The sequence below is a fragment of the Arachis stenosperma genome, chromosome 3 (assembly GCF_014773155.1).
Source record: "Arachis stenosperma cultivar V10309 chromosome 3, arast.V10309.gnm1.PFL2, whole genome shotgun sequence".
NCBI lineage: Eukaryota > Viridiplantae > Streptophyta > Magnoliopsida > Fabales > Fabaceae > Arachis > Arachis stenosperma.
The window spans coordinates 21072959-21100762 of NC_080379.1; the positions used below are offsets into that span (position 1 = coordinate 21072959).

At 34.5% G+C, this 27804-nt stretch overlaps 2 protein-coding genes and 1 non-coding gene across 3 annotated transcripts; 2 read left to right on the forward strand and 1 right to left on the reverse strand.

The window, feature by feature from the left end:
• Nucleotides 1-3176: 3176 nt before the first annotated feature.
• On the reverse strand, nt 3177-3284 carry LOC130971093 (small nucleolar RNA R71). The gene has a single exon (XR_009082326.1). It is a non-coding gene; the product is annotated as a small nucleolar RNA R71 (small nucleolar RNA).
• A 13289-nt stretch (nt 3285-16573) lies between these two features.
• On the forward strand, nt 16574-20567 carry LOC130965222 (G-type lectin S-receptor-like serine/threonine-protein kinase SD3-1). The gene is made up of 2 exons (XM_057889954.1): nt 16574-16901; nt 18754-20567. Exon 2 carries the CDS (start codon nt 18801-18803, stop codon nt 19521-19523), a length of 723 nt encoding a protein of 240 aa, XP_057745937.1. The 5' UTR covers nt 16574-16901; nt 18754-18800; the 3' UTR covers nt 19524-20567.
• On the forward strand, nt 16911-18776 carry LOC130965648 (G-type lectin S-receptor-like serine/threonine-protein kinase SD3-1; the record flags this gene model as incomplete). Its single annotated transcript, XM_057890411.1, has 1 exon — nt 16911-18776. A coding segment is annotated over exon 1 (1470 nt), but the record flags the coding sequence as incomplete, so codon positions are not given.
• Nucleotides 20568-27804: the final 7237 nt, after the last annotated feature.

Genomic DNA, 27804 nt, shown 5'->3' on the forward strand with positions numbered 1-27804 from the left:
GAAGTGGATTTTTATGTCATTTACTCATCTATGTACACCTTAGGCTACTAGTTTTCTATAAGTAGGACCTTTTACTATTGTATTTGATATAGAGAGCTTTTGATCATGTTTTTATGATTGAACTCATTTTGGGGAGGCTGGCCATTCGGCCATGCCTAGACCTTGTTCTTATGTATTTTCAACGGTGGAGTTTCTACACACCATAGATTAAGGTGTGGAGCTCTGCTGTACCTCGAGTATTAATGCAATTACTATTGTTCTTCTATTTAATTCCGCTTGTTCTTTGTCCAAGATATCACTTGTTCTTCAACTTGATGAATGTGATGGTCCGTGACACTCATCATCATTCTCACTCATGAACAAGGTGACTGACAACCACTCTTGTTCTACAAGCATCAAGGCTCTAGTGTTTATCTCTTGGATTCCTGATACACGATGCATGGTTGATCGCCTGACAACCGAGTGCTCGCCTGACAAACGAGCCAACCATTCCGTGAGATCAGAGTCTTCGTGGTATAGGCGAGAACTGATGGCGGCATTCAAGAGAATCCGGAAGGTCTAACCTTGTCTGTGGTATTCAGAGTAGGATTCAATGATTGAATGACTGTGACGTGCTTCAAACTCCTAGCAGGCGGGGCATTAGTGACAGACGCAAAAGGATCAATGGATTTTATTCCGGCCTGACCGAGAACCGACAGCTGATTAGCCATATGCTATGACAGAGCATGGGAACATTTCCACTGAGAGGATGGGAGGTAGCCACTGACAACGGTGAAACCCTACATGAGCTTGCCATGGAAAGGAGTAAGAAGGATTGGATGAAGACAGTAGGAAAGCAGAGAGACGGAAGGGAAGGCATCTTCATACGCTTATCTGAAGCTCTCACCAATGATATACATAAGTATCTCTATCTTTATCTTTATGCTTTATTCGTTTATCACTATACCCATTCAAGTCTGCCTGACTGAGATTTACAAGGTGACCATAGCTTGCTTCATACCAACAATCTCCGTGGGATCGACCCTTACTCGCGTAAGGTTTATTACTTGGACGACCCAGTGCGCTTGCTGGTTAGTTGTGCGAAGTTGTGTTTATGCCATGGTATTGAGCACCAAGTTTTTGGATTCATTACCAGGGATTATTTGAGCTGTGAAAAGTATTGATCACAATTTCGTGCACCATGTTTTTGGCGCCGTTGCTGGGGATTGTTTTTGTGTATGGACAACTGACGGTTCATCTTGTTGCTTAGATTAGGTGTTTTTCTTCAGAGTTCTTAAGAATGAATTCTAGTGTTTCAAGATGATCTGTTGAAATCTGGCTGGCTGAGAAGCCATGTCTAATTTCATTGGACCGAGGTTTCAACTAATCATCACAATAGCTTGATGATCTCTATCAATCTTGCTATTGGAGCAATGATCTGCTAAGGCTTGGCTGGCCATTGGCCATGTCTAGTGTTTTGGACCGAAGCTTTCTTTGAAAGCTTGGCTGGCTGTGAAGCCATGTCTAATTCCTGGACCGGAGTCTTAGACTAGCATTGCAATGATTCCTGGAATCCAAACTGAGAATTCTGAAACCTTTATTTTCTATTTTCACATAATTTTCGAAAAAAGCACAAAAAAATTATAAAAACCATAAAAACCACAAAAATTTTTATGTTTCTTGTTTGAGTCTAGTGTTTAATTTTAAGTTTGGTGTTTTGCATGCCTTGTTTATTTGATCTTGGTTCTATTTTCAAGTCAATAGTACAGGGAACTGAAGATTCAGAACATGCAGCAGAGGAATTACACAGAAAAGCTGGGCGTTCAAAACGCCCAGTGAAGAAGGACAGACTAGCGTTTAAACGCCAGCCAGGGTACCTGGTTGGGCGTTTAACGCCCAAGAAGGTAGCATTTTGGGCGTTAAACGCCAGAATGGATACCATTCTGGGCGTTTAACGCCAGGATGGCACAAGGGGGAAGATTTTGTTTTTCAAATCAATTTTTTTCAAGTTTTCAAAGTTTTTCAAAATCAAATCTTTTTCAAATCATATCTTTTCAATCAAATGTTTTCAAAATTAATTTCTTTCCTTTTTCAAAGATACTTACTAACAATTAATGATTTGATTGAACATTTCAGGTATGTTGCCTTTTCTGTTGAGGAAGGTTTAATGTGTGAATCATATCTTTTCTTGTTAGGCAAGTCATTATTTTTTAAAATCAAATCTTTTTAAAATTGTTTTTAAATCATATCTTCTCAATCACATCTTTTTAAAACCATAACTTTTCAATCATATCTTTTTAACCACATCTTTTTCAAAATAGTTTTCAATCAAATCTTTTTGATTTCTAATTTCAAAATCTTTTTCAAAAATCACTTGATTTCTTTTCCACTTTGAGTTTTCGAAAATTATCAATCAATTTTTCAAAATGTTTTCAAAACCTCTTTGATTAATTTTCGAAAATTCTCTTCCCCTCTTCTCACATCCTTCTATTTATGGAGTATGACTCCTTCTTAATGCACAATTCGAACTCCATCTAATTAAAGTTTGAATTCTTCTCCTTCTTCTTTCTTCTATTTTTCTTTTCCTCTGACACCTCAAGGAATCTCTATACTGTGACATAGAGGATTCCACATTTTCTTGTTCTCTTCTCTTTCATATGAGCAGGAGCAGAGACAAAGGCATTCTTGAAGCTGACCCTGAGCCTGAAAGGACCTTGAAGCGAAAGCTAAGAGAAGTTAAGGCACAACTTTCTGTAGAGGACCTGACCGAATTCTTCAAAGAAGAAGAACCCATGGCAGCCGAAAACAACAACAATGCCAACAATGCAAGGAAGGTGCTGGGTGACTTTACTGCACCTACTCCCGACTTCTATGGGAGAAGCATCTCTATCCCTGCCATTGGAGCAAACAACTTTGAGCTTAAGCCTCAATTAGTTTCTCTAATGCAACAGAATTGCAAGTTTCATGGACTTCCAATGGAAGATCCTCATCAGTTTTTAGCTAAGTTCTTGCAAATCTGTGACACAGTCAAGACTAATGGGGTTGACCCTGAGGTCTACAGACTGATGCTATTCCCTTTTACTGTAAGAGACAGAGCTAGAATATGGTTGGACTCACAACCTAAAGAAAGCCTAGACTCTTGGGAAAAGCTAGTCAATGCCTTCTTGGCAAAGTTCTTTCCACCTCAAAAATTGAGTAAGCTTAGAGTGGAAGTCCAAACCTTCAGACAGAAGGATGGTGAGTCCCTCTATGAAGCTTGGGAAAGATACAAACAATTAATCAGAAAATGTCCTTTAGACATGCTTTCTGAATGGAGCATCATAGGTATTTTCTATGATGGTCTCTCTGAACTATCCAAGATGTCTTTGGATAGCTCTGCTGGAGGATCTTTTCATCTGAAGAAGACGCCTACAGAGGCTCAAGAGCTCATTGAAATGGTTGCAAATAACCAATTCATGTACACTTCTGAAAGAAATCCTGTGAACAATGGGATAAGTCAGAAGAAAGGAGTTCTTGAGATTGATGCTCTGAATGCCATACTGGCTCAGAACAAGATATTGACTCAACAAGTCAATTTGATTTCTCAAAGTCTGTCTGGAATGCAGAATGCACCAAGCAGTACTAAGGATGCTTCATCTAAGGAAGAAGCCTATGATCCTGAGAACCCTTCAATGGAAGAGGTGAATTACCTAGGAGAACCCTATGGAAACACCTATAATTCTTCATGGAGAAATCACCCAAATTTCTCATGGAAGAATCAAGAGATACCTCAACAAGGTTTCAATAACAATAATGGTGGAAGAAACAGGTTTAGCAATGGCAAGCCTTTTCCATCATTTTCTCAGCAACAGACAGAGAACTCTAAGCAGAACCCCTCTGACTTAGCAACCATGGTCTCTGATCTAATCAAAACCACTCAAAGTTTCATGACTGAAACAAGGTCCTCCATTAGGAATTTGGAGGCACAAGTGGGACAGCTGAGTAAGAAAATTACTGAACTCCCTCCAAGTACTCTTCCAAGCAATACAGAAGAAAATCCAAAAGGAGAGTGCAAAGCCATAACCATGGCCGAATCTAGAGAGGGAAGAGAGGAAGTGGACGCCACAGAGGAAGGCCTCAATGGGCATGCACTGACCTCCAATGCATTCCCCAATGAGGAACTATGGGAATCTGAGGCTCAAAATGAGACCATAGAGATTCCATTGGACTTACTTCTGCCTTTCATGAGCTCTGATGAGTATTCCTCCTCTGAAGAGGATGAGTATGTCACTGAAGAGCAAGTTGCTAAATACCTTGGAGCAATCATGAAGCTAAATGACAAGTTATTTGGAAATAAGACTTGGGAGGATGAACCTCCTTTGCTCACCAAAGAACTGGATGACTTGTCTAGGCAGAAATTACCTCAAAAGAGACAAGATCCTGGGAAGTTTTCCATACCTTGTACCATAGGCACCATGACCTTCAAGAAGGCCCTGTGTGACTTAGGGTCAAGTGTGAACCTCATGCCTCTCTCAGTAATGGAGAAGCTAGGGATCTTTGAGGTAGAAGCTGCAAGAATCTCACTAGAGATGGCAGACAACTCAAGAAAACAAGCTCATGGACTTGTAGAGAATGTTTTGGTAAAAGTTGAAGACCATTACATCCCTACTGATTTCGTAGTCCTAGAGACTGGGAAGTGCATGGATGAATCCATCATCCTTGGCAGACCCTTCCTAGCCACAGCAAAGGCTGTGATTGATGTTGATGGAGGTAAACTGATCATTCAAGTGAATGAAAAATCCTATGTGTTTAAGGCTCAAGGATATCCCTCTGTCATCAAGGAGAGGAAGCATGAAGAGCTTCTCTCAAATCAGAGACAAACAGAGCCCCCACAGTCAAACTCTAAGTTTGGTGTTGGGAGGCCACAACCAAACTCTAAGTTTGGTGTTGAACCCCCACATTCAAACTCTAAGTTTGGTGTTGGGAGGTTCCAACATTGCTCTGAGTACCTGTGAGGCTCCATGAGAGCCCTCTGTCAAGCTACTGACATTAAAGAAGCGCTTATTGGGAGGCAACCCAATGTTATATTTTATCTATTTCTCTTTTGTTATTTTATGTTTTTTTTTTTGTAGGTTGATGATCATAAGAAGTCACAAAATCAATTGAAAAAGCAAAAACAGAATGAAAAACAGGAAGAAAAATAGCACACCCTGGAGGAAGAACTCACTGGCGTTTAAACGCCAGTGAGGCTAGCAGTTGGGCGTTTAACGCCCAGTCTGGCACCATTCTGGGCGTTTAACGCCAGAAAGGGGCACCAGACTGGCGTTAAACGCCAGAAAAGGGCAAGAACCTGGCGTTAAATGCCAGGAATGGGCACCAGCCCGGCGTTTAACGCCAGAAATGGCTCAAAACGTGATTTTGAATGCCATTTGGTGCAGGGATGACTTTTCCTTGACACCACAGGATCTGTGGACCCCACAGGATCCCCACCAACCCCACCACTCTCTCTTTTCTTCACCCATTCACCAATCACCTCAATACCTCTTCCCCAAAAACCCTTCACCTATCAAATCCCATCTTTCTCTTCACCACTCACTTCCATCCTTCATAAAACCCCACCAACCTCACCCTTCAAATTCAAACCACTTTCCCTCCCAAACCCACCCATAATGGCCGAACCATATCACCCCCTCTCTCCTATAAATACCCTTCTTCATCCCTTCATTTTCACACAACCTAAACACCACTTCTCCCCCTCCTTGGCCGAACACAAAGCCATTCCCTTTTCTCCTCATTTCTTCTTTTTCTACTCTCTTCTTTCTTCTTTTGCTCGAGGACGAGCAAACCTTTTAAGTTTGGTGTGGTAAAAGCGTTGCTTTTTCGTTTTTCCATAACCATTTATGGCATCCAAGGCCGGAGAAACCTCTAGAAAGAGGAAAGGAAAGGCAAAAGCTTCCACCTCCGAGTCATGGGAGATGGATAGATTCATCTCAAGGGTGCATCAAGACCACTTCTATGAAGTTGTGGCCTTGAAGAAGGTGATTCCCGAGGTCCCCTTTTCACTCAAAAAGGGTGAATATCCGGAGATCCGCCATGAGATCCGAAAAAGAGGTTGGGAAGTTCTCACCAACCCCATTCAACAAGTCGGAATCTTGATGGTTCAAGAGTTCTATGCCAATGCATGGATCACCAAGAACCATGACCAAAGTGTGAACCCGGATCCAAAGAATTATCTTACTATGGTTCGGGGGAAATACTTGGATTTTAGTCCGGAAAATGTAAGGTTAGCATTCAACTTGCCTATGATGCAAGGAGATGAACATCCTTACACTAGAAGGGTCAACTTTAATAAAAGGTTGGACCAAGTCCTCACAGTCATATGTGAAGAGGGCGCACAATGGAAGAGAGATTCAAGAGGGAAGCCGGTTCAATTGAGAAGGCATGACCTCAAGCCCGTGGCTAGAGGATAGTTGGAGTTTATCCAACGCTCAATCATTCCCACTAGCAACCGGTCCGAAGTTACTCTAGACCGGGCCATCATGATTCATAGCATCATGATTGGAGAAGAAGTGGAAGTTCATGAGGTCATAGCCCAAGAACTCTATAAAGTGGTGGACAAGTCTTCCACCTTGGCAAGGCTAGCCTTCCCTCACCTCATTTGTCACCTCTGTTATTCAGTGGGAGTTGACATAGAGGGAGACGCCCTTATTGATGAGGACAAGCCCATCACCAAGAAAAGGATGGAGCACACAAGAGACCCTATTCATCATGAGATCCCTGAGATACCTCAAGGGATGCACTTTCCTCCACAAGACTATTGGGAGCAACTAAACACCTCCCTAGGAGAATTGAGTTCCAACATGGGACAACTAAGGGTGGAGCATCAAGAACACTCCATCATCCTCCTCCTCAAAGAATCATGAGAGAGGAGCAACAAAGACAAGGAAGAGACATTGAGGAGCTCAAGCACTCCATAGGATCTTCAAGAGGAAGAACAAGCCGCCATCACTAAGGTGGACCCGTTCTTTAATCTCCTTGTTCTTTATTTTTCTGTTTTTCGAAAATTATGCTTTATGTTTATCCATGTTTGTGTCTTATGATCATTAGTGTCTTAGTGTCTATGCCTTAAAGTATGAATGTCCTATGAATCCATCACCTTTCTTAAAAAGAAAAATGTTTTTATCACAAAAGAACAAGAAGTACAGGATTTCAAATTCATCTTTAAAACTAGCTTAATTAGTTTGATGTGGTGACAATACTTTTTGTTTTCTGAATGTATGCTTGAACAGTGCATATGTCTTTTGAATTTGTTGTTCATGAATGTTAAAATTGTTGGCTCTTGAAAGAATGATGAAAAAGGAGACATGTTACTGAGGATCTGAAAAATCATAAAAATGATTCTTGAAGCAAGAAAAAGCAGTGAATACAAAAAAAAAAGAAGGAGAAAAACGAAAAAAAAAAGGAGAAAGAGAAAAAGAAAGAAAAAGAAAGAAATGAAGTTGTGATCCAAGGCAAAAAAAAAAAAAGAGTGTGCTTAAGAACCCTGGACACCTCTAATTGGGGACTTTAGCAAAGCTGAGTCACAATCTAAAAAGGTTCACCCAATTATGTGTCTGTGGCATGTATGTATCCGGTGGTAATACTGGAAGACAGAGTGCTTTGAGCCACGGCCAAGACTCAATAAGTAGCTGTGTTCAAGAATCATCATACTTAACTAGGAGAATCAATAACACTATCTGGATTCTGAGTTCCTAAAGAAGCCAATCATTCTGAATTTCAAAGGATAAAGTGAGATGCCAAAACTGTTTAGAGGCAAAAAGCTACTAGTCCCGCTCATCTAATTTGGAGCTAAGTTTCATTGATAATTTGGAGTCTATAGTATATTCTCTTCTTTTTATCTTATTTGATTTTCAGTTGCTTGGGGACAAGCAACAATTTAAGTTTGGTGTTGTGATGAGCGGATAATTTGTACCCTTTTTGGCATTGTTTTTAGTATGTTTTTAGTAGTTTTAGTTGAGTTCTTAGTATATTTTTATTAGTTTTTAGCTAAAATTCACTTTTCTGGACTTTACTATGAGTTTGTGTGTTTTTCTGTGATTTCAGGTATTTTCTGGATGAAATTGAGGGATCTGAGCAAAAATCTGATTCAGAGACTGAAAAGGACTGCAGATGCTGTTGGATTCTGACCTCCCTGCACTCGAAGTGGATTTTCTGGAGCTACAGAAGCGCAATTGGCGCGCTCTCAACGGAGTTGGAAAGTAGACATCCTGGGCTTTCCAGCAATATATGATAGTCCATACTTTGCCCAAGATTTGATGGCCCAAACCGGCGTTCAAAGTCACCTACAGAAATTCCAGCGTTAAACGCCGGAACTGGCACCTAAATGGGAGTTAAACGCCCAAACTGGCATAAAAGCTGGCGTTTAACTCCAAGAAGAGTCTCTACACGAAAATGCTTCAATGCTCAGCCCAAGCACACACCAAGTGGGCCCGGAAGTGGATTTTTATGTCATTTACTCATCTATGTACACCTTAGGCTACTAGTTTTCTATAAGTAGGACCTTTTACTATTGTATTTGATATAGAGAGCTTTTGATCATGTTTTTATGATTGAACTCATTTTGGGGAGGCTGGCCATTCGGCCATGCCTAGACCTTGTTCTTATGTATTTTCAACGGTGGAGTTTCTACACACCATAGATTAAGGTGTGGAGCTCTGCTGTACCTCGAGTATTAATGCAATTACTATTGTTCTTCTATTCAATTCCGCTTGTTCTTTGTCCAAGATATCACTTGTTCTTCAACTTGATGAATGTGATGATCCGTGACACTCATCATCATTCTCACTCATGAACAAGGTGACTGACAACCACTCTTGTTCTACAAGCATCAAGGCTCTAGTGTTTATCTCTTGGATTCCTGATACACGATGCATGGTTGATCGCCTGACAACCGAGTGCTCGCCTGACAAACGAGCCAGCCATTCCGTGAGATCAGAGTCTTCGTGGTATAGGCGAGAACTGATGGCGGCATTCAAGAGAATCCGGAAGGTCTAACCTTGTCTGTGGTATTCTGAGTAGGATTCAACGATTGAATGACTGTGACGTGCTTCAAACTCCTAGCAGGCGGGGCGTTAGTGACAGACGCAAAAGGATCAATGGATTTTATTCCGGCCTGACCGAGAACCGACAGCTGATTAGCCATATGCTGTGACAGAGCATGGGAACATTTTCACTGAGAGGATGGGAGGTAGCCACTGACAACGGTGAAACCCTACATGAGCTTGCCATGGAAAGGAGTAAGAAGGATTGGATGAAGACAGTAGGAAAGCAGAGAGACGGAAGGGAAGGCATCTTCATACGCTTATCTGAAGCTCTCACCAATGATATACATAAGTATCTCTATCTTTATCTTTATGCTTTATTCGTTTATCACTATACCCATTCGAGTCTGCCTGACTGAGATTTACAAGGTGACCATAGCTTGCTTCATACCAACAATCTCCGTGGGATCGACCCTTACTCGCGTAAGGTTTATTACTTGGACGACCCAGTGCACTTGCTGGTTAGTTGTGCGAAGTTGTGTTTATGCCATGGTATTGAGCACCAAGTTTTTGGATTCATTACCAGGGATTATTTGAGCTGTGAAAAGTATTGATCACAATTTCGTGCACCAGCAACCTCGGTTACTAACTTCTAACACATTAATATCGCAAAGACTTTAGTACATGTAATAGAACACTAATGTGAGGGTTTTTGAAACACACTTACTGAAATGACAAAACGAAGCAGCGGCGGTCTTTAAATTGGTTTGGCGGTAGCCCCGGTAGCCACCTCAAGCAGCAGCGGCTACTGGACTCCAGTAACGGCAACTGAAATTAACATGCAACAACAATAAAGCTTCCGGAATCTCAAAAGAAACGTAGGCCAAACCCAAAACCCTTATCGGCAGTGCGTTTTCTGGAGGCAAAGGCAGCTTCGTCCCCTCTTATCCACAATCAGCCTCGATGGAGATGGAAGCTGGCAGTAACGGCGGCGGTTCCGACGAAGGCGACGCTGGCGACTGGCGCGGTGGTTGGACCTCAGCTCAGCCTCGGATCCTTATCTCTCTCCTTCGCGCATCCTTCTCCCGTGATAGAACAGTGGCAACAATGTTGTGGAGCACGGAGCGGTGGTGGTGACGAGGCGTGGTGAAAACCGGCGACGACAGTAACAATGCGGCTGACAGCGATGGCTTCACAGACGGCGACGCAGCTGACGGCGCGACTCACTCTCCTCGCGGTTCTGGCAGCGGCAGCAGCGCAGCCCTCTCTCCTCATATATATATATTCTCTGTAAGGATTGTAATTTGTATTGTAAATATGGACGTCTGAGTTTTAAGGATTGTAATTTGTATTTTAAATATGGACGTATGATTTTTAAAAATTCGGTTTAAGTTTTAAGCAGGCTCATATCTTATTATTAAATATTTTAAGAGTGTTCGTAATACCTGAGCTATCAGAGTGGCACAGCTGAAAGCGTGACATTTTGATAGTTAGGGTGCTACAAAATACACTTTTTGTATCTTTTCAGGCTTAATAGTATCCCATATGAGAGTTTTTGCTGAGGCAAAACCTTTGATGGATGACGGAGAAGGCGTTGAAGCACCGTATATTACGATCTGCAGTCAACGAACATCGTAGATATCTTTCTTTCCTATAGTACTATTATTAAAATATTTTATTGTGCTTTTCTGTGTCCCTCCTATTAATCGTATTTTACTTTTTTTATTTTTCTTAGTTATAATTGTGGGATATATGTGACGAAATGGCTGGAAATAATTGATCTTGTAAAGATCAAAAATAAAAAATATAAATGTAAAAACTGGAAACGTGTAAGTAATTTCTAAATTAATAAATTTCGATTCATTTCTTAGTTCATTTGGGTTCAAATTAAGTAGTTTATTTCAGTTGAATTGTAGGAAGAAATAGATATTTTCAGGCGGGAATATGGTCCAACCTTCTCTTGGACAAGGTAAATAAATTGAAAGAAAAAGTCATTGAGGCATTTGAAGCCATAAGAATCCCAAAGCCATCCGGTGCCCTCTCAAGTCCTTTTTTGTAAATTCTCATCTGGGAATATAGAAAGTAAATAGGTTATACTTTCATCCTTTGACTTGTTGTAAGAAATTGTAATTAACACTGATTTATTTAACTCGTTATAAAAAAATAAACGCTTCTTCTTTGACTCGTTGTTAATGTTAATTTTAATATATATATATATATATATATATATATTTGTTGGAACTGTCTGGACTGTATTGAATGAATCTAGGTTCACAGTAAATGGATTCAATGTATTTATCAAACATCAAGAACGCTAAAAAACAAATGAACCAAAATTGTTACATGAAATGAACTCAAAACAATGTATATATGACTATTCAATGTTAGAAACTGTTTGACAGAACATAATTGTAGAAGCTAAATTTGAAAAATAAAAAAATGACTATTCAATAAAACATAACATGAAATCGAAATTAACTCTCATTATATGACTAGAATCCAGATGAATCGAAATTTAGTAATACATGAATCGAAATTTATATTAATAAAAACCAAAACTTCTATAATCTTCTTCAGGATAATTCATATCCTGCACATCAAAGACTGAAGCTTGACTGAATCATTGATCCACCATCTAAAAGGCTCAACTGTAAAAAGAAAATAAAATCATATATTAGCAAAATGCACAAGCGAATTTTTTCTTAATTAAAAGCAAATCAATGTTCCTTGGAAATTATGTTACCTCATGTCAACTGATCGTGGTGATTCACTCCTACAAAAGAACCAAAAATCATATTGTGCCTGCAAAACTGGACACTTACAATTGTTATGAATTGAAATGTGTTGGCTTTGTGAACCGAAAACTATATCACAGTGAATCGAATATCTGTTTGTGTTGTAAGTGGTATCAAATGAAACAACATCTCTAAAATATTCGTGTAGCCCTGCTTCTTACATCGGTCCAAAATGCTTTTTTGATGGAGTGATCAGCTTCAAGGTTAAGCTCGAAAAAGAAATTTTGATTCTTCTTTTTCATTCTTAATAAGTACTTGCCAAATTCTTTGGCATCCTCTTGTTCGAAAACATTTCATACCTCCATTGTAATGTAATTCTTTATGTCTTTTTCGATAAAATTTAGTTTGCGATGACTGCCCGCTATTGTTACAAATGACTGATATGTTTTACTCGGTCTGATTTTGGCCTCCTTGTTGTTTTCAATGGTACGACGCACAAACATACTTAGCTCCCTGTGTTGTTTAAGCATCTCTACTCGATCTGAATAGCAAGAGTATGAATGATTCAAAATAACTTTCAAATTTATCCAAAGACCAACGTCATTCAATATATGTACGTAAATCCTGGATGGACAGTTTATTCCAGTTGAGGGGTTTGTCTTCAAAGTTGGAGATATCTTGGATTTTCACTTCCCCTCTCTACTACACATAAGTAGTTGATTCTTAATCTCATCTCCCTTCTAAGTGGTGTTCCTTATTTTCGTAGAAAAACCGGCAAGTTTGGAATACTCTTTATAGAACTTTCCAACTTCTTCTAGTGTCTTGAAAGTCATCCCAATCTTTGGGACAAATTGTTCATCCACAACACACCTGGACTATAAAATAAACCAAAAATAGTATTAAAGCAAAACTACTGTATAGTACAAAATGAACAAAAAATTGTCCATTATAATTTCAAATTCAAAAACACTTGCATTTTGAATGAACCGAAAATATTATCAAAACGAAGCCAATGTACAATATTAAATAAATAGAAAATTGTGTTCATAAACAACTGGATTTAGCGATTCTATTCCATTCCATTCAATTCAAAATTGAATAATCCAAACCTCGTCCAACAGATTCGATTCAGAAGAATAATTCAAATCACTCTGATTTTGAACTTGAAGCATCCATTGTTTTGATACACTATTAAAATCTGAATAGAAAGAAGAAATATGAAATTTGAAAACGAAGAAGAAAATGAAGAACATAAATACAATGCAGATTAAAGACGAAAACGAAGTTTTATGTTAAAAAAAATAAAGAAGAAAATCAGAGAAATCAGAACAAAGAAAAAGGAAGAAAAGTTTTATGCTAAAAAGTAATGGTCGCGTGAAGAAAAAAAAATGGTTGACTTGATTAGAGAAATTATATGAATATGAATTAGAGAGCATTATTGTACAAACTATTCTACCATATACTAACTTGGGCAAATTAAATAAAGATAACAAAATTTTAGGCTTGGAAAATATATAATATAATAGTTGTCAATTTTATTAATTTATTGTGTAAAATAGGAATCTTAGCTATGTACGGTTCGGTCCAAAAAAGATCATTGGTTCAGTCGGAAGATGCAAAGCTGGCTATGGCCATATCAGTGCATCCCTTTAGCAGGCCATTCAGGAGAAACCACCCTTTCTAGAAAACTTGGTTTTCTAGGCACGCAAAATCCAAACACAAGTGAAAAAGAAATAAAGAATGCCTCTTTTGTATATAAATAGCTACCCTGTCTCTATGTTCTTTTATAAGTTGCAACTTGCAAGACAATGCAAGGACATCTTTTGTATATAAATGTCTTATTGCTTTTAATTTGTTGTATTTTTATTTATTTTTTTTTATTTTTACTGTTTTTGTGCGTTACAATGTAAAGTAAAGCAATATAAATATAGAAAGAACCTTTCGATATATGTGATAATGGTTAATAGAAAAATTAGTTTTTGAAAGATAAGATATTTTTTTAATTTATTTTTAAAAGATTTTTTTAATTAAATTAGTTTTTTAAAGATTGTAAATTAATCATATTTGTTCTCCACTCACTTTAATAATAATTTTTTTTAAAGATTGATGTTATAAAATATTAATTGATAAGATATATAATACCTGACTAATTGGATATTGGTCAAATATGTTTATGAAAATTATTAATTTAGTCATTTTCTCTAATTACAAAAATTTTATTCCTAATATGACCTAGTGACTAAATTGATAGATTTTCGTAAACATATTTAGTTAACATCTAATTGAACATGTTATATGTCATGTATGTTGTCAATTAACATTTCACATCATCAATCGTTAACGAAAATTGTGAGTGGAGTAATTGCAAGACAGATATGATTAATTCGTAATCTTTAAAAGACTAATTTAATTGAAATAATCTTTTAAAGACAAATTTAAAAAATATTTTATTTTTCACGGACTAATTTAATTATTAATCTTGTACGATGCACTAACCCAAAAAAACCATCTCACCAATCAAACCCCTCTCCATGACAACATTATTGCTTATGATATGATATTCATCACCATGACCATGATTTCCCAAACAAGTTCTAAACAACCCTAGTGTTCTACTTGCACGACTTTACAAACGGGCCAAATGCAAGTATGCAACAATTGTGTAAATTATCGTCATTAACGGAAAAGTCTGGTCTTACACGACATTTGGTACCCTTTATAATGGTGGACGATTCAAACTTATACTATTTGTTTTCTAAATCTGTCGTTAAATAAAAAATCATCTACCAATTTATTAAGTGGATAAAAAGAAAAAGTAGACTTCCAGGTACTTTTGAAAACGCTTAACCACTAAATTGGTCGATAATTTTATCATGAATTATCGATTTGACAACCAACATAAAAATTAAGTTAAAAAATATTAGTTTCTGCCTAAATTAGTGAGTGTTTAGATTACAGTTTGCAAACGAAAGTTTGCATAAAATTGATTCTATAAGATTGATTTTGATGATAAATAAGTTTGGGTTAACGTAATTTATGTTTGGCAATCTTTATATCAAAATTGGTTATAATAAAATAAATATTGTTTGGATTATACAACTCAAAATCACTTTTAGATAAAAAATTACTAAAAGAGACATCAATTTAAATAATTTTTTTTATATACCTGCAAAATCAGAACACTATCAAAAATAATATAAAAAGTATTTATCATATAAATAAAATAAATACAATAAAAAATAAAAATATAAAAGAAAGTACTATAAATTTTATAATGTCAGATAAAAAAATATTCTATAATTTTTTTAGTACCGTCAATACTCTTTAATTTAATATTATTTTAGACTGTAAATTTTTATTATTTATGACTCTATTATTTCTTGTAACTAATTTTTTATTTGTTTTGTCCTTTTTTATAGGATCATAATTTATATTATACAAAATTTTGATAATAAACATAGTATATAATAATAATAATTACAAATTTTACAAAGTCAGAATATAAAATAAAAAAAATTAATACAAAATAAAAATAGAGTACATCAAAAAATAGAAAAAAACAGATAAAAAATAATAAAAATTCCATAAAACCAACAACATATATCATATAAACAAAAAAATAGCATAAAAAATAAATAAAATTCATATGAAAAAATAATAAAAGTATCATATAAATTAATAAAATATTTAAAAAATCAGAGCACCATAAAAAATAAAAAAAAAGTCAACAAAATTTGTCATATGAATAAAAAAAATATAATAAAATAAATAAAAAATCATATAAACAAAACCAACCAAAAATAAAAAAATTATAAAAAATATACATATAAAAAATAATATAGTAGGAAGAACTATAAAGAACGATCTTGAAAGTAATAGTTACTGCTGGTATCATTCTTATAGAAGAAAATGAAGGATAGGGTTGGTAAAGAATAAATAAATTTTTTACCTAATTTCTAATGGCAATCAGCAACCATGAACCTGAAACGCAGAAGTTACAAATTTTAGCTTCTGCTGAACGTGCGTTCAGAGGCAGAATCAATTTTGGGTTTAGAAAGATAAAAATTACCAAACATCAAAGTGAAACTTTCAAGAAGCTCAAACGTGCTTCTCTCCTCCTCAACGTATTTGCCAAACACAGTCGTTAGTAATAAAATTCTTTAAGAATATAAATATAAGAAGAGTGCTAGGATCAAGTAATTTGTAGTTATCAATTAATCATTATTAGTGTTTTAATGATATGAGATTATATTTAATACTATGAGATTAGCCACTTTTTTTGCTATTAAATATTGACCAAATTTTAATAAAAGTACTAACTTTTTAGACTTTTTTTTTAAATGTAAAGTTTTGTTTATTGAAAACGTAAGTTTTTAAATTTACAATAATATTAAACACTCCATATCTACTGTTGTAAAATATGTATCTAAAAAAATTATCAAATTTAGAAGTAATAAGTTATCTTTTATATTGTAGACAATTATAAAAGCAGATAAAATTGTTTCTTGCTTAAAATTTTAATTAGAAATACGGGTTATTAATTGACTAATGTTGATAATTGAGAGGCATGTCTCCTTTTGGCTCTTGGAGTAATGGTGATGCTGCAGCTTCACCAACTTTGGGCACAAATTGGGGACCTTGGTAATTGCGATCAGAATAATGCTTTCTTTCTCATTTTATTCCTTTTGTACTTAGCTTCCAAAAATATCTTGAAAGTTGAAAGTCTTACTCCATTTAATTACTATGACAAATTATGGAAATGAAAATTACTGGAATCACCGAGTCACTGGACACAATATAAGGAAAGAATAAATGTCTACGCGTGTAGCTACCCCAAAACAAGAAAGAAAAAACAAAAACTCCACCTACCCCTCTCTCTCTCACTCTCCATTCCTCAGGCTCTAACATTCCAAAAATGGATGAAAACAACGCCAAAGACACCGCCGTGGCAGCTGGTGAGACCGAAGACACCGCCGGAGCCAGTGACCAGGCGAGCAAGTTGCGGGTGTCAATGAGATATGCGCTGATGTTTGTAGAGTACCCTTTCATGGCTTCCATTGAAAGAGAACCCAGGAAGCTTTATGGCTGCCGCGTGAAGAAGAGAAAAGAATGAAAGAATGAGATCAAGTTGGAGCTTCCGACGGTACGGTGGTGGTGTGCGACCCAGGTAATCAAGCTGCTGCTGTTTTTCTACTTTAGTATGAACAATTAATTGTTAACTCTTTTGCTCACTTCTAATTTTACAAATATTCTGAACTTTTCTGCATTTCTGGTAACACACTACAAACTAACACAAACTATCTATCAAACATTACAAACAAGACAAGCACGAATAAAGCTAAATCAAAACAGAAGAGAATAGAAGAGAAAATGATGATTCAGAGAAATTGAATGAGAGTTCTAATTTATTTTATTAATTTTCGCTGCCGTACTTTCCCTTGAGAAAACAAAAACAACTCGAACTCCATCGTTCCAACCCCCCAAACTCTCAGTTCGAATGAGTTTCCTTTTATTTTATTTTTCGTTTCAGTTTCAGTGACACCCTTTCAGAACCCTTAGAACCCTTATAGATATGATTGAACAGAGCGGTTTATTGCTATGTGTGTTCATATGCTTCTTGCTATATCATGCTGTGAGGGCTGAGATACCATTAGGTTCTAGACTTTCGGTGGTTGACAATGGCAGCTGGGTTTCCAAAAATGGTAATTTTACCATTGGATTTCTTAAGATTTCGGATGAGCCTGGCCAGTTTAGTTTTGGCATTCGTTTCAGCGACAAGTCTATACCGTATAGTCAACAAAGAATGGTGTGGAGTGCTGACTTTCTGTATGGAGTAGGTAACATGTCCTATTTCCTTTTCACCACAGATGGTGAAATGGTCCTGTTTGATGATCAGGGAATGCCTTCATGGAGCAGCCAAACCAGTAACAAGGGTGTCGTGTCGGCTTCTCTTCTTGACAATGGAAATCTTGTTCTAATTGATAGAGAGCAAAAGGTCATTTGGCAAAGTTTTGATAGTCCAGATGATACACTTCTCCCAGGACAGTTTCTATCTTGTGATAAGATGCTTCAAGCTGCAAATACGAATCTACTGTCCAGTTACTACACCCTGTCTATGAATGTTTCGGGACACTTGATGCTCCTTTGGCAAGGTATTATTCCCTACTGGACAAGCCAAAACCCTTCTGTTCCGAATCTCACTGCATATGTAACAAACAATGGAGCTCTGCAACTTTTAGACAAAAATCTTAATGTTGTTTGGACCGTGTTTGGAGAAGACTACGATGAATATGTTAAATACCGGTTTCTTAGGATAGATGTGGATGGCAATCTCCGCTTATATTCGTGGGTGGAGGCTTTGCAGTCATGGAAATCTGTCTGGCAAGCTTTTCAGAACCAGTGCAAGGTTTTTGCGACTTGCGGTAAACGGGGGGTCTGTGTTTTGTCTTCCTGTGGTACTGCTGATTGTGTGTGCCCTTTCAACCAGACGGACACTGATGAGACTTGTTTGATTCCATATGAACAAAAGTGTAAACATGGTTCCACTATGATCACATATAGGAATATACACCTATTTGGGCTTTTCCCTATTGATGGTCCGGCTATCAAGACTAGCGTGAATAAATGTATGCAATTGTGCCAGAATGACTCTAGTTGTACTGCCGCAACCTTTTCTAATCATTTTCTTCCCCAATGCTCGATAAAGAAATCTGAGTATGTCACTGGCTATTTAGATTGGTCTCCAGACGTGGTATCATTTGTCAAGAGTTGCTCATCTACATCTGCCCCAAAGTTCCCATGTCAAAGTCAAAGCTCACCTCCAACAGAAGAAGATTCTGATATTCGTGTTCCTTGTCTAATAGGAATATCCTTAGACACAATTATCATCGCTGTTGTCCTTCAACTCGGATGTTTTTATCTTTTCATCTACAAAAGGAAAACCTCTACTAGATGCAAATACAATTTACCTTCCGCAGACACAAATTTAAAGGGCTTAGTTGTGTTGTTATCTTTTTCAGAGATCAAGAGCGTCACTGAGGATTTCAAAGATCGAATTGGGCCAAATATGTTCAAGGGCATGCTACTAAACAAATTCCCAGTTGCTGTTAAAGAGCTGATTGCATCCATAGATGCAAGGAAGTTCAGGACTGCTGTTCTGAAGATTGGAGGCATCCACCACAAGAACCTTGTGCAGCTGGAGGGCTATTGTTGCGAGTCCAATCATAGATTCTTGGTCTACGAGTACGTCAAAAACGGTTCTCTTGAGAAGTATATAGATGATTCCGCTCTTTGCAAGGAACTGACCTGGAGAAAAAGGGTTGACATATGCTTAAGCGTGGCCCAGGCCATTAATTATCTTCACTCTGAATGCAGGGAGTTCATAAGTCATGGAAATCTGAAGTGTGAAAATGTCATGTTGGATGAGAACTTAAAAGCCAAGGTGAGCGAATCTGGGTTTGCAATAGTAGACGGCGAGGCAGTGTACTGTGCCTTTTCTGCCCAGAGAGACATAGCAGATTTCGGCATGTTAGTCCTAACCTTATTGACCGGATGTAGAGATCAAAGTGATCTTTGTGAGTGGTCATATAAAGAACTGATAGAAGGGAATGCTGCAAATGTGATTGACAAAAGAATTGAAGGTGGTGCCAATTCAAATGAACTTGAGCGCGTTTTGAGAATCGCATTCTGGTGCCTACAAAGCGATGAACGTCGAAGGCCTTCAATGGAGGAAGTAGTGGCAGTACTGGAAGGAACTTTGAGTATTGATCTACCACCACCTCCATTTTGATGCAAGAGGTTATTGCTGGAAGAATCCTAGATACAATAAGATAATGTTTCTGAGATTCAGTGGATGTGCTAAATAAATTTGTAGGAACTGTGTTCACTTTAGTTTACAACCTTAGTCACATTATAGTTTACAACCTTCTTGTTTGTGCTAAATAGAGAGTTTGTTACCTCTTAGCTTATTAGGAGTTGTAACTATAAACTTTGAAGACTGTGTTCAGCAATGTCCTGTTTTTTTATCCTTGATTATATATATATATATAAGAAAGGTGTGCTTCTATAGTTAGTGAGTAATGCTTCTATATATTTTGAATTAAGGATCAAAATAGAAAATCTAATACGTTGAACAACACAAAAGAATGAAGGTGAGACTGTTTCTCATCAGTTGCATTTATACAGAATTTACTGATGAAACTAAGTTACACATATTTTTTCTTTTATATCTTCATTTATAGTAACATGATTGGTACATATGCCTTCCATTTTTTTTTCTCCCAATTGTTCTTTTTGCTGGACAGATGATATTACTTTGTCATATTTTCCATGTTTAAACATCTCTAGTATGTGAAGTCACACATTGTCAAAAAGGAGTGATTGTTATTATCTTTTTATTCTTGTAGTTTGTGGTTTGTGTTGCGAATATGCGATGCATTGTCGTTGCGTGATAACATGGGAGTTTAATACCTGAGAACAACCACAAAGTTCTTTTGTCACTGGGTTTGTACATCTCTATTGCATACATGTCTTCATCTTCTTTGGGCCGATTATATTGCTTAGATCTTTGATTGTTCTGTGATTCTTGAAAAACTCTAAAGTTATTTTAACAGGTTTTATTTAATTATTATGCTTGGCTAGGCCGTTTTCTCTTCTGCTTTTCATTTTCTGCCAAGATGTTATGGGAATGACATGATAAATAGATTAATGATGCATATCGGTTTCTCTTTACCCTGATAAAACAATCCGACTTTGATGCCTTGATTGGATTCTTAATTTGACACTTGATCTTTTTCCTTCCCTTATTTTGGGTTCAATGAGAACATTTTATTATGAACTGTAGGTACTTGCTGTGAAGAAACTTGAAAAGAGAGTTTGTAATCACCAGAAAGAGGAGGATTTTTTTGAATTAGTGAATGGCATTGATAGAACACGACATGTAACAATCGTCAAGTTTATTGGGTACTGTTCAGAGCATGGTCAAAGGCTTCTGATATACGAGTAGCAGTAATGGATCACTCTATGAGGCACTCCACTCAGAGGATGAATTTAAAACAAGACTCACGTGGAATGCTCGCATCCGGATAGCACTTGGGGCGGCTAGGGCCCTAGAGTAAGTCAAGTTACCATTATGTTTTTAAGAGAAAAAATTGCTCAAGCTTGTTGATTTGTAGCTTTGGCTTATAACAGGTTCAGATCTTCTATTTTCACAAGTCTGGTTTATCCTGCCTAAAATATTAGTTTTCCTTGGAGAATTCATTCAATTGCTGATCTTAATTTGCTCAAGTCATGGTTATTGATGTTGAAGCTTTATTTCAACTTTGCTAGTACCTCCAAAGTTAAATTGTTAAATGCTAAATTAAAATTTCATAGTTAGTAATACATGCCATATTTTTGTGTGAAAGATTTTAATAGTTAAATATTTTTTTGCAAACCAATTCAACCCTAAAGGTTAAGCTGTTGGTTGCTGGCCCAAGAATGATGGCTTTTTTCTAACAACAATGAATTTCTTATCAAATCTCTTTAGAGAGTTCTAGGATCTTTCTGAAAACAAAATAAAGCATATGCAAAAAGATAATTGAAAGCTGAAGCATGGGAAAGTCTTTCCTTGATTTAACATATTTGAAGACACAAATCTTTGATGATCTGAATGAGAAATCTAAGGTTTCTTCTTGTCTTCTGACAAGGTATTTGCATGAGCAAGAGCAATGTCAGCCGGCTGTGATTTACAGAAATTTCAAGTCTGCTAACATTCTTCTTGATAATGACCTATAAAAAGCATGGTAGATCAATCAGTTCTAAAGATAAAAATTCTCGAAAAAAAAAAAGAGGGGCAAATTATGATAAAGAGGCAAATACACTTCCTGTTGAGGAGGATGAAGACATAGTTGAGACACCTACAGTTGTCTTTATAGGAGAAAATAGAACCAAAGAGAAATGATTGCTGATGATATATTTGCATATAATATAATGCTAAATATTATACATGAAAATGAGGATCTTGAACCAAAAACCATCTAAAAATGTCGACGAAGGGATGATTGGTAAAAGTAAAAAGAAGCCATAAATTACCTTGCAAAACGTGAAGTTTTTAGTTCTATAGTACGAATACTAGGTGTGAAACTTGTTTGATACAAATGGGTATTTGTGAGAAAACAAAATGAGAATAATGAAATTGTATGCTACAAAACTCAACATGTAGCACCAGATTTTTCAGAAAGATCTGGTATAGACTATAAAGAGACTTGCTCTTTTGTAGTTGATACAATTACCTTGAGATATTTGATTAGCTTATCTGTATATCATAAATTATATATACATCTAATGGATGTAGCCACAACCTATTTATATGGGTTATTAGATTATGATATCTATATGAAAGTCTCTGAAGGACTAAAGATATCTGAATTATCCAAAGAGAAATCTCAAGGATTATACTCGGTTAAATTGTAAAAATCTATATAGTTTAAAGCAATATGGACGGATGTGGTACAACCTTTTTACATAGTATTTGATGCAAAATGTGGTACAACCGTCTTACATAGTATTTGATGCAAAAGGTGTTTAAAAATGATGATATTTGGCGATGTATTTGTAAAAGAAATTTTGCGTCTGGATTTATTATAATTGTGTATGTTCATTGGATCTTCTGGATAAATCCCAACGATCATAAATGCTCTGAAAGAAGAGTTTGAAATGAAAGATCTTGAGAAAATCAAATTTGTCTCGATTTTCAAATCAAATATGTAGCAAAAGGGATATTTATTTATCAAAAGACTTACGCACAGAAAATCCTAAAGAGATTTTATAGGAATAAATTATTTCCAATAAGAATCCCAATGATCATTAGATCACTAAATATGAAGAAGGTTGACCAAAAAAGAAAATAAAAAAGCACTTGATCCTGAAGTACCATATCTTAGTGCCATAGAGGTTAATGTATCTTGCGAATAATACACGTCCCGATATAACATTTTAGGGGTGAGCACAGGTCGGGTTGGTTCGGGTTTAAGGTAAAATTAGAATCGAACCAATAAAATTGTAATTGGTTCGGTTTGGTTCGAATTTGTGTTTTTTTGTGTGTGTATCCGAACCAAACCAAAATGATTAAAAACGGATTGGTTCGGCTCGGTAATTGGATATCCGATGAAACAGAAATTCATAAAAAAATAAAAAACGAAATTTTTATCTTAAAAATTCTATAAGTAAAATAAACATGTAACATTAATAGAAATAATCCAAACATGTTAAACACCAAATACATTAAAAATTAAACACATTAAAACCCAAACATATTAAATACTAAAGACATTAAAATTCAAATATATTAAAAGGCATATATATTTTAAATTTTTTTTATTTAATTAATATATGGTCGGTTCTACGGGTTGGTTCGGGTTCCACACTCCAGAGCCGTTACCCGAACCAATTACTAGAGAGTCATTGGTTTGGTTCGATTCAGATTCGAATGGGCAATCGGATACCCGCGACCCGTGCTCACCCCTATAACATTTGCTGTAAATTTATTAGCGAGATACATTTTCTCTCTAACTAAAAGACATTGGAATAAAATAAAAAAATGTTTTAATATTTTCATGAAATCACTTATATGGGATTATTTTATCCATATGGATTCAAGTCACAATTGTTTGGCTATATAGATGCAAGTTATCTATTTGATTCCCATAAAGGCAAATCCAAACCGGATACTTATTTATATTTGGTGACACAACTATATCATGGAGATCTTTGAAGCAAATTATAGCTACAATATCTTTCCATCATGATGAAATACTTGTAATACATGAGGCAAGTCATGAATGCTTTTAGATTAGAAATTTGATTGGATATATTCAATCATTATGTGGATTGATTAGAAATAACTTCTACAACATTATATGAAGATAATGCAGCATATATCTCTCAGCTCAAAAGTGGATACGTCAAAGATGACCGAACAAAACATATTCTCTCCAACTTTTTTTCACACACAACCTTTAAAATCAAACAACAATTGACGTTTAATAAATTCGTTTAAGTGATAATTTGGAGGATTTATTTACCAAGTCACTTCCTACATTCTTATTTGAAAATATAGTACACAAAATCGGAATATTTGACTTTTGAGATCTTATATGATATTATCAAGAGGGAGAGAGATTGTCTTATCTATGTGTATATGTAAGATTATCTTTTTTATATAATAAGTTAAACTATTGGATTTAATGAACATGAATCGGGTCAAATATTATTTATTTAAAATTGAATCTCGCTATGATATTTTATCAGATTTATTTTAAAGACTATATAATTTAATTATAAATGAACTCTAAACAAATTGAATTGAATAATCAAGTCAATTCGATATATAATTAGTGTGTACAATTCTATGAATTTTATATAATAAATTAATAAAATATTTTTTGTAAATTTAAAATTATCAATATTTTTTGATACACTAATTATAATTATATTTTTTATTATACAATTTTTTATAATAAAATTTTTAATTAATAATTTTAACTTGTATCATTATTCATTAGAGCACATGTTAACTAAATCCAAAAGTTTATTATTGACTCTTGTATTTATTTGTATATATTTTAATACTATTCAAGCCATAGTTACAATAAATGCTTATATTAATTAATAGTGTAATATATGGAAAGGCCAAGCTAAGTTATAAATAAAATGAATTATTATAATCGACAGTATAAATCTATCTTATTAATTTAGTGAAAAGTCAATTATATGGGAAATCAAACATTCTTAAAACGGATGGGAATAATGAATTTATATCAGTTAACAAATGCCTTATCAAGTATTCTTAAAATATTTATTAAGGTGTTAAATATTAAAAAGTTTGTATTAAGAAATATTATTATACTCTTAACTTACATTCTTTACTAAATCAATATCAATATTTCATATAATCTTTTTAATAAAACATCGAAGAAAAAAAATTATATAATTAAAACTAATTTTTTTAAAACATTTATATAGAAGTACTTGTATTTAAATAACTTGTGAAAAAATAAAATTAAAATTAGTGTATTCAAATATATTAAAATTTTTGAATTTATAAAAAAAAAAGAACAAACTGATGAAGGGACTAATTTGATGCTCAACATTCAATTTCAGGGACTAAAATGAGTCATTTGATGCAAAATAAGGAATCAATTTGGTGCATATGTAATGATGACATAGTGAATGACACGTGGACAAATAACATTGTGAAACGTGGCATAACCATCCACGTCAGCATGTCACGTGTCGTTGACCAACACGCCATTATACCGTTATACGTGGCCAAACCATAAGGTGATACGTGTCACCAAAGGTTTTACGTCATCAAGTCATGTCAGCACGTCATTAACGAAAAACGGGTCAAGGACTAATATGGTGCAATTTTTTCAATCTCAGAGACGTAATTAATGCAATTAGAATTTCAGGAACGATTTTGGTACACGGCATCAAACTCAAAAACCACTTTAAAAATTTAGTCGAGGAAGAAACCAACCTTACCTTTTTCAATAAAGTGCATTTTTCCCTTGCTAAGTTGACAGAAAATTAAATTAAAAAATAAAAAAAGTGAATTTACAATACATAAAGCAGTAAGGGAGGATTGTACTTTTTTTTATGGAATTTAAACTGCAATGTCAATCAACATTTTTAAGATTTTGTTATAAATGATTCGAATGTTCATTTTTTTTAATCTTTACCTCTACGATTCTTTTTTTATCATTTATCTCATTAATACCACATTTGTTTGCTTCAATGTATTTATTTTGATACTGAAATATGAAACATATGCTAATTTTACAAAAAAAAAAAAAGGATAATCACCATGTGTCATAAGATTTTGCACTTCTTTAAAAGAAAAGACAATAAAAATTATATGTTTCTTTCACAAAATACACTGCAAAAGAAAAAGAAAAGAAATGTTCTAAGTTCATTTTTCTTTGACTGCGACTATAAAAATGTGTACAAAAAAAAAAACATTAATAACAAAATCTGTTAAAAATATTGAGTTATATTTTCAAAACTCATCATCACATCTTGCCTTAGGCATGTTATTGATTTTAACCATATAATTTTGATTTTGTTAGGTAATCTTATCTAATTGATACCCAAAAATAATTAATTTTAAACATGGACAGCCTATTTTATGACGCAACTATTGAATTGATACTAACTCATCAGTCATCAAATTATTTTTTTTTGTAGAATAACCATTCTCGATTGGTACCATACTTATTTTTTATATGGGACAATCATATCCAACTGGTACCCGTAAATAGTCTATTCTATCAGGTACCCATAATCGACTGGTACCCATCTTGTTTTTCAATTCTTTATGGGCAACCAAACCCAACTAGTACCGTCTTATTTGTTCAATTTCTTGTGGACAACCATACCCAATTGGTACACATCTTTTTTTTCTTCCCTTGTGGAGTGACCATATCCAATTAGTATCTACTGTCGTTTTGGGACAACTGAATTCAAACAGTACCTATTATTTTTTTATTCGAAAGTTATCTTGCTACTACCCATCTTACTTAACAGTTTTTATCACATCACGTTTTATCTTCATTATGAGGCAACTATATTTAGAAAGTACTATTACGTGGGGGCAATCGCATTAAATCGATACCCATTGCATTTTATTATCTAATCATATATATTAATTTTATATATCATGGGATATCTGTACCGATTTGGTACCCATTATATTTCACTTTTAAAAATTTTCAGTCATCTATTATATATTTATATTTCTTTCAAACTGCACTAGGACAGTACCAATCATGTATTACTCAATACGTTCTTCAAGAACAAATTTAGATAAACTTCGTTGCCTTTTTATTTTTTATAAATAAAAATGTAAAAGAGGAAATCTATTAAAACTTAAAATGGTCCGGATAATTACATATTATTATTATTATTATTATTATTATTATTATTATTATTATTCTCTCAAAAAATAAAAAATCATAAAAATCACAAAAGATACTTATATTATTTATCGAAAAGATAATAATAACAAAAGAAAAGATATTCACTTATCTAAAAATATCCTTAAAATTTTGCCTCTATTTGCTATTACAATGTTGTGTGTGTTAGAAGATGTGTTTCTTTTTTCTTTATTCTATAACAAGTGTTCTTAATATTTTGTATCTTTGTCTTTTTTATTTATAAAAATATATAAAATATAAAATTTTACAAAAATACAAATTCTTTCACATTTTAATTGCTGACGGATAAGTTTAAAATTAAAAATTAAAGTCTAGAGTTTAGTATAATGCTTAAAATTCAATTTTGGAGACCAATAGATCATAATATAATACAATTAAAACTTATGACTATTTTAGTGTATAGATTCAATTTTAGAGATTATCTTAAGAATTTAAAAATTAAACTAATTATCAAATATAAATTTACTCAAATAACTAAATAGAGTATTATCTTATTTATTTTATTCAAGTAATTTTTTACTCAAATTATATTCTGTCTTTCCATTTAATAAAATCTCTAATAAAAAGTGAACTAATTATTTTAGATAAAGTTAAATTTAAAAATAAAAATTTATTTTGGACAAAAAGAATAATAAAATTTAATTTTATAATAATTAATCACATATCATATTAAAGCAAAAAACTTTAATAATTTTTTATTTTATTGATCCTCCACTTGTTTATTTTTACCAGGAAGTACATAAAAAGATGTGTTCATTCAAAATACATGTATATGAACCAACATAAGGGGAAGAGCAGTGGAGTTAACCATCACTATGGCAGCAACAACCACTTTTGGGATTACAGTCCCAACGTTGATAGTGATTAAGTATGATGCATACAACGCGACAAAATCCAGTATCACATGATATTCCTGGATCGCAAATTTCCAACCTCCTATTGACACTGCTTGCGTCTGCAATAATTAACAAAATTGATAGATTAATATAACATTTTAATATATTTATTATATTCATTTAGTTAAGTATAATCATTTATGTATTTGTATTTAATTGTTTAAATACTTAAAATAAAAAATTTTATAATAATATAATA

Bases quoted from the DNA above. Each gene is read 5' to 3' on its own strand.
- LOC130965222 (XM_057889954.1), top strand. From the start codon at position 18,801: ATGTTCAAGGGCATGCTACTAAACAAATTCCCAGTTGCTGTTAAAGAG.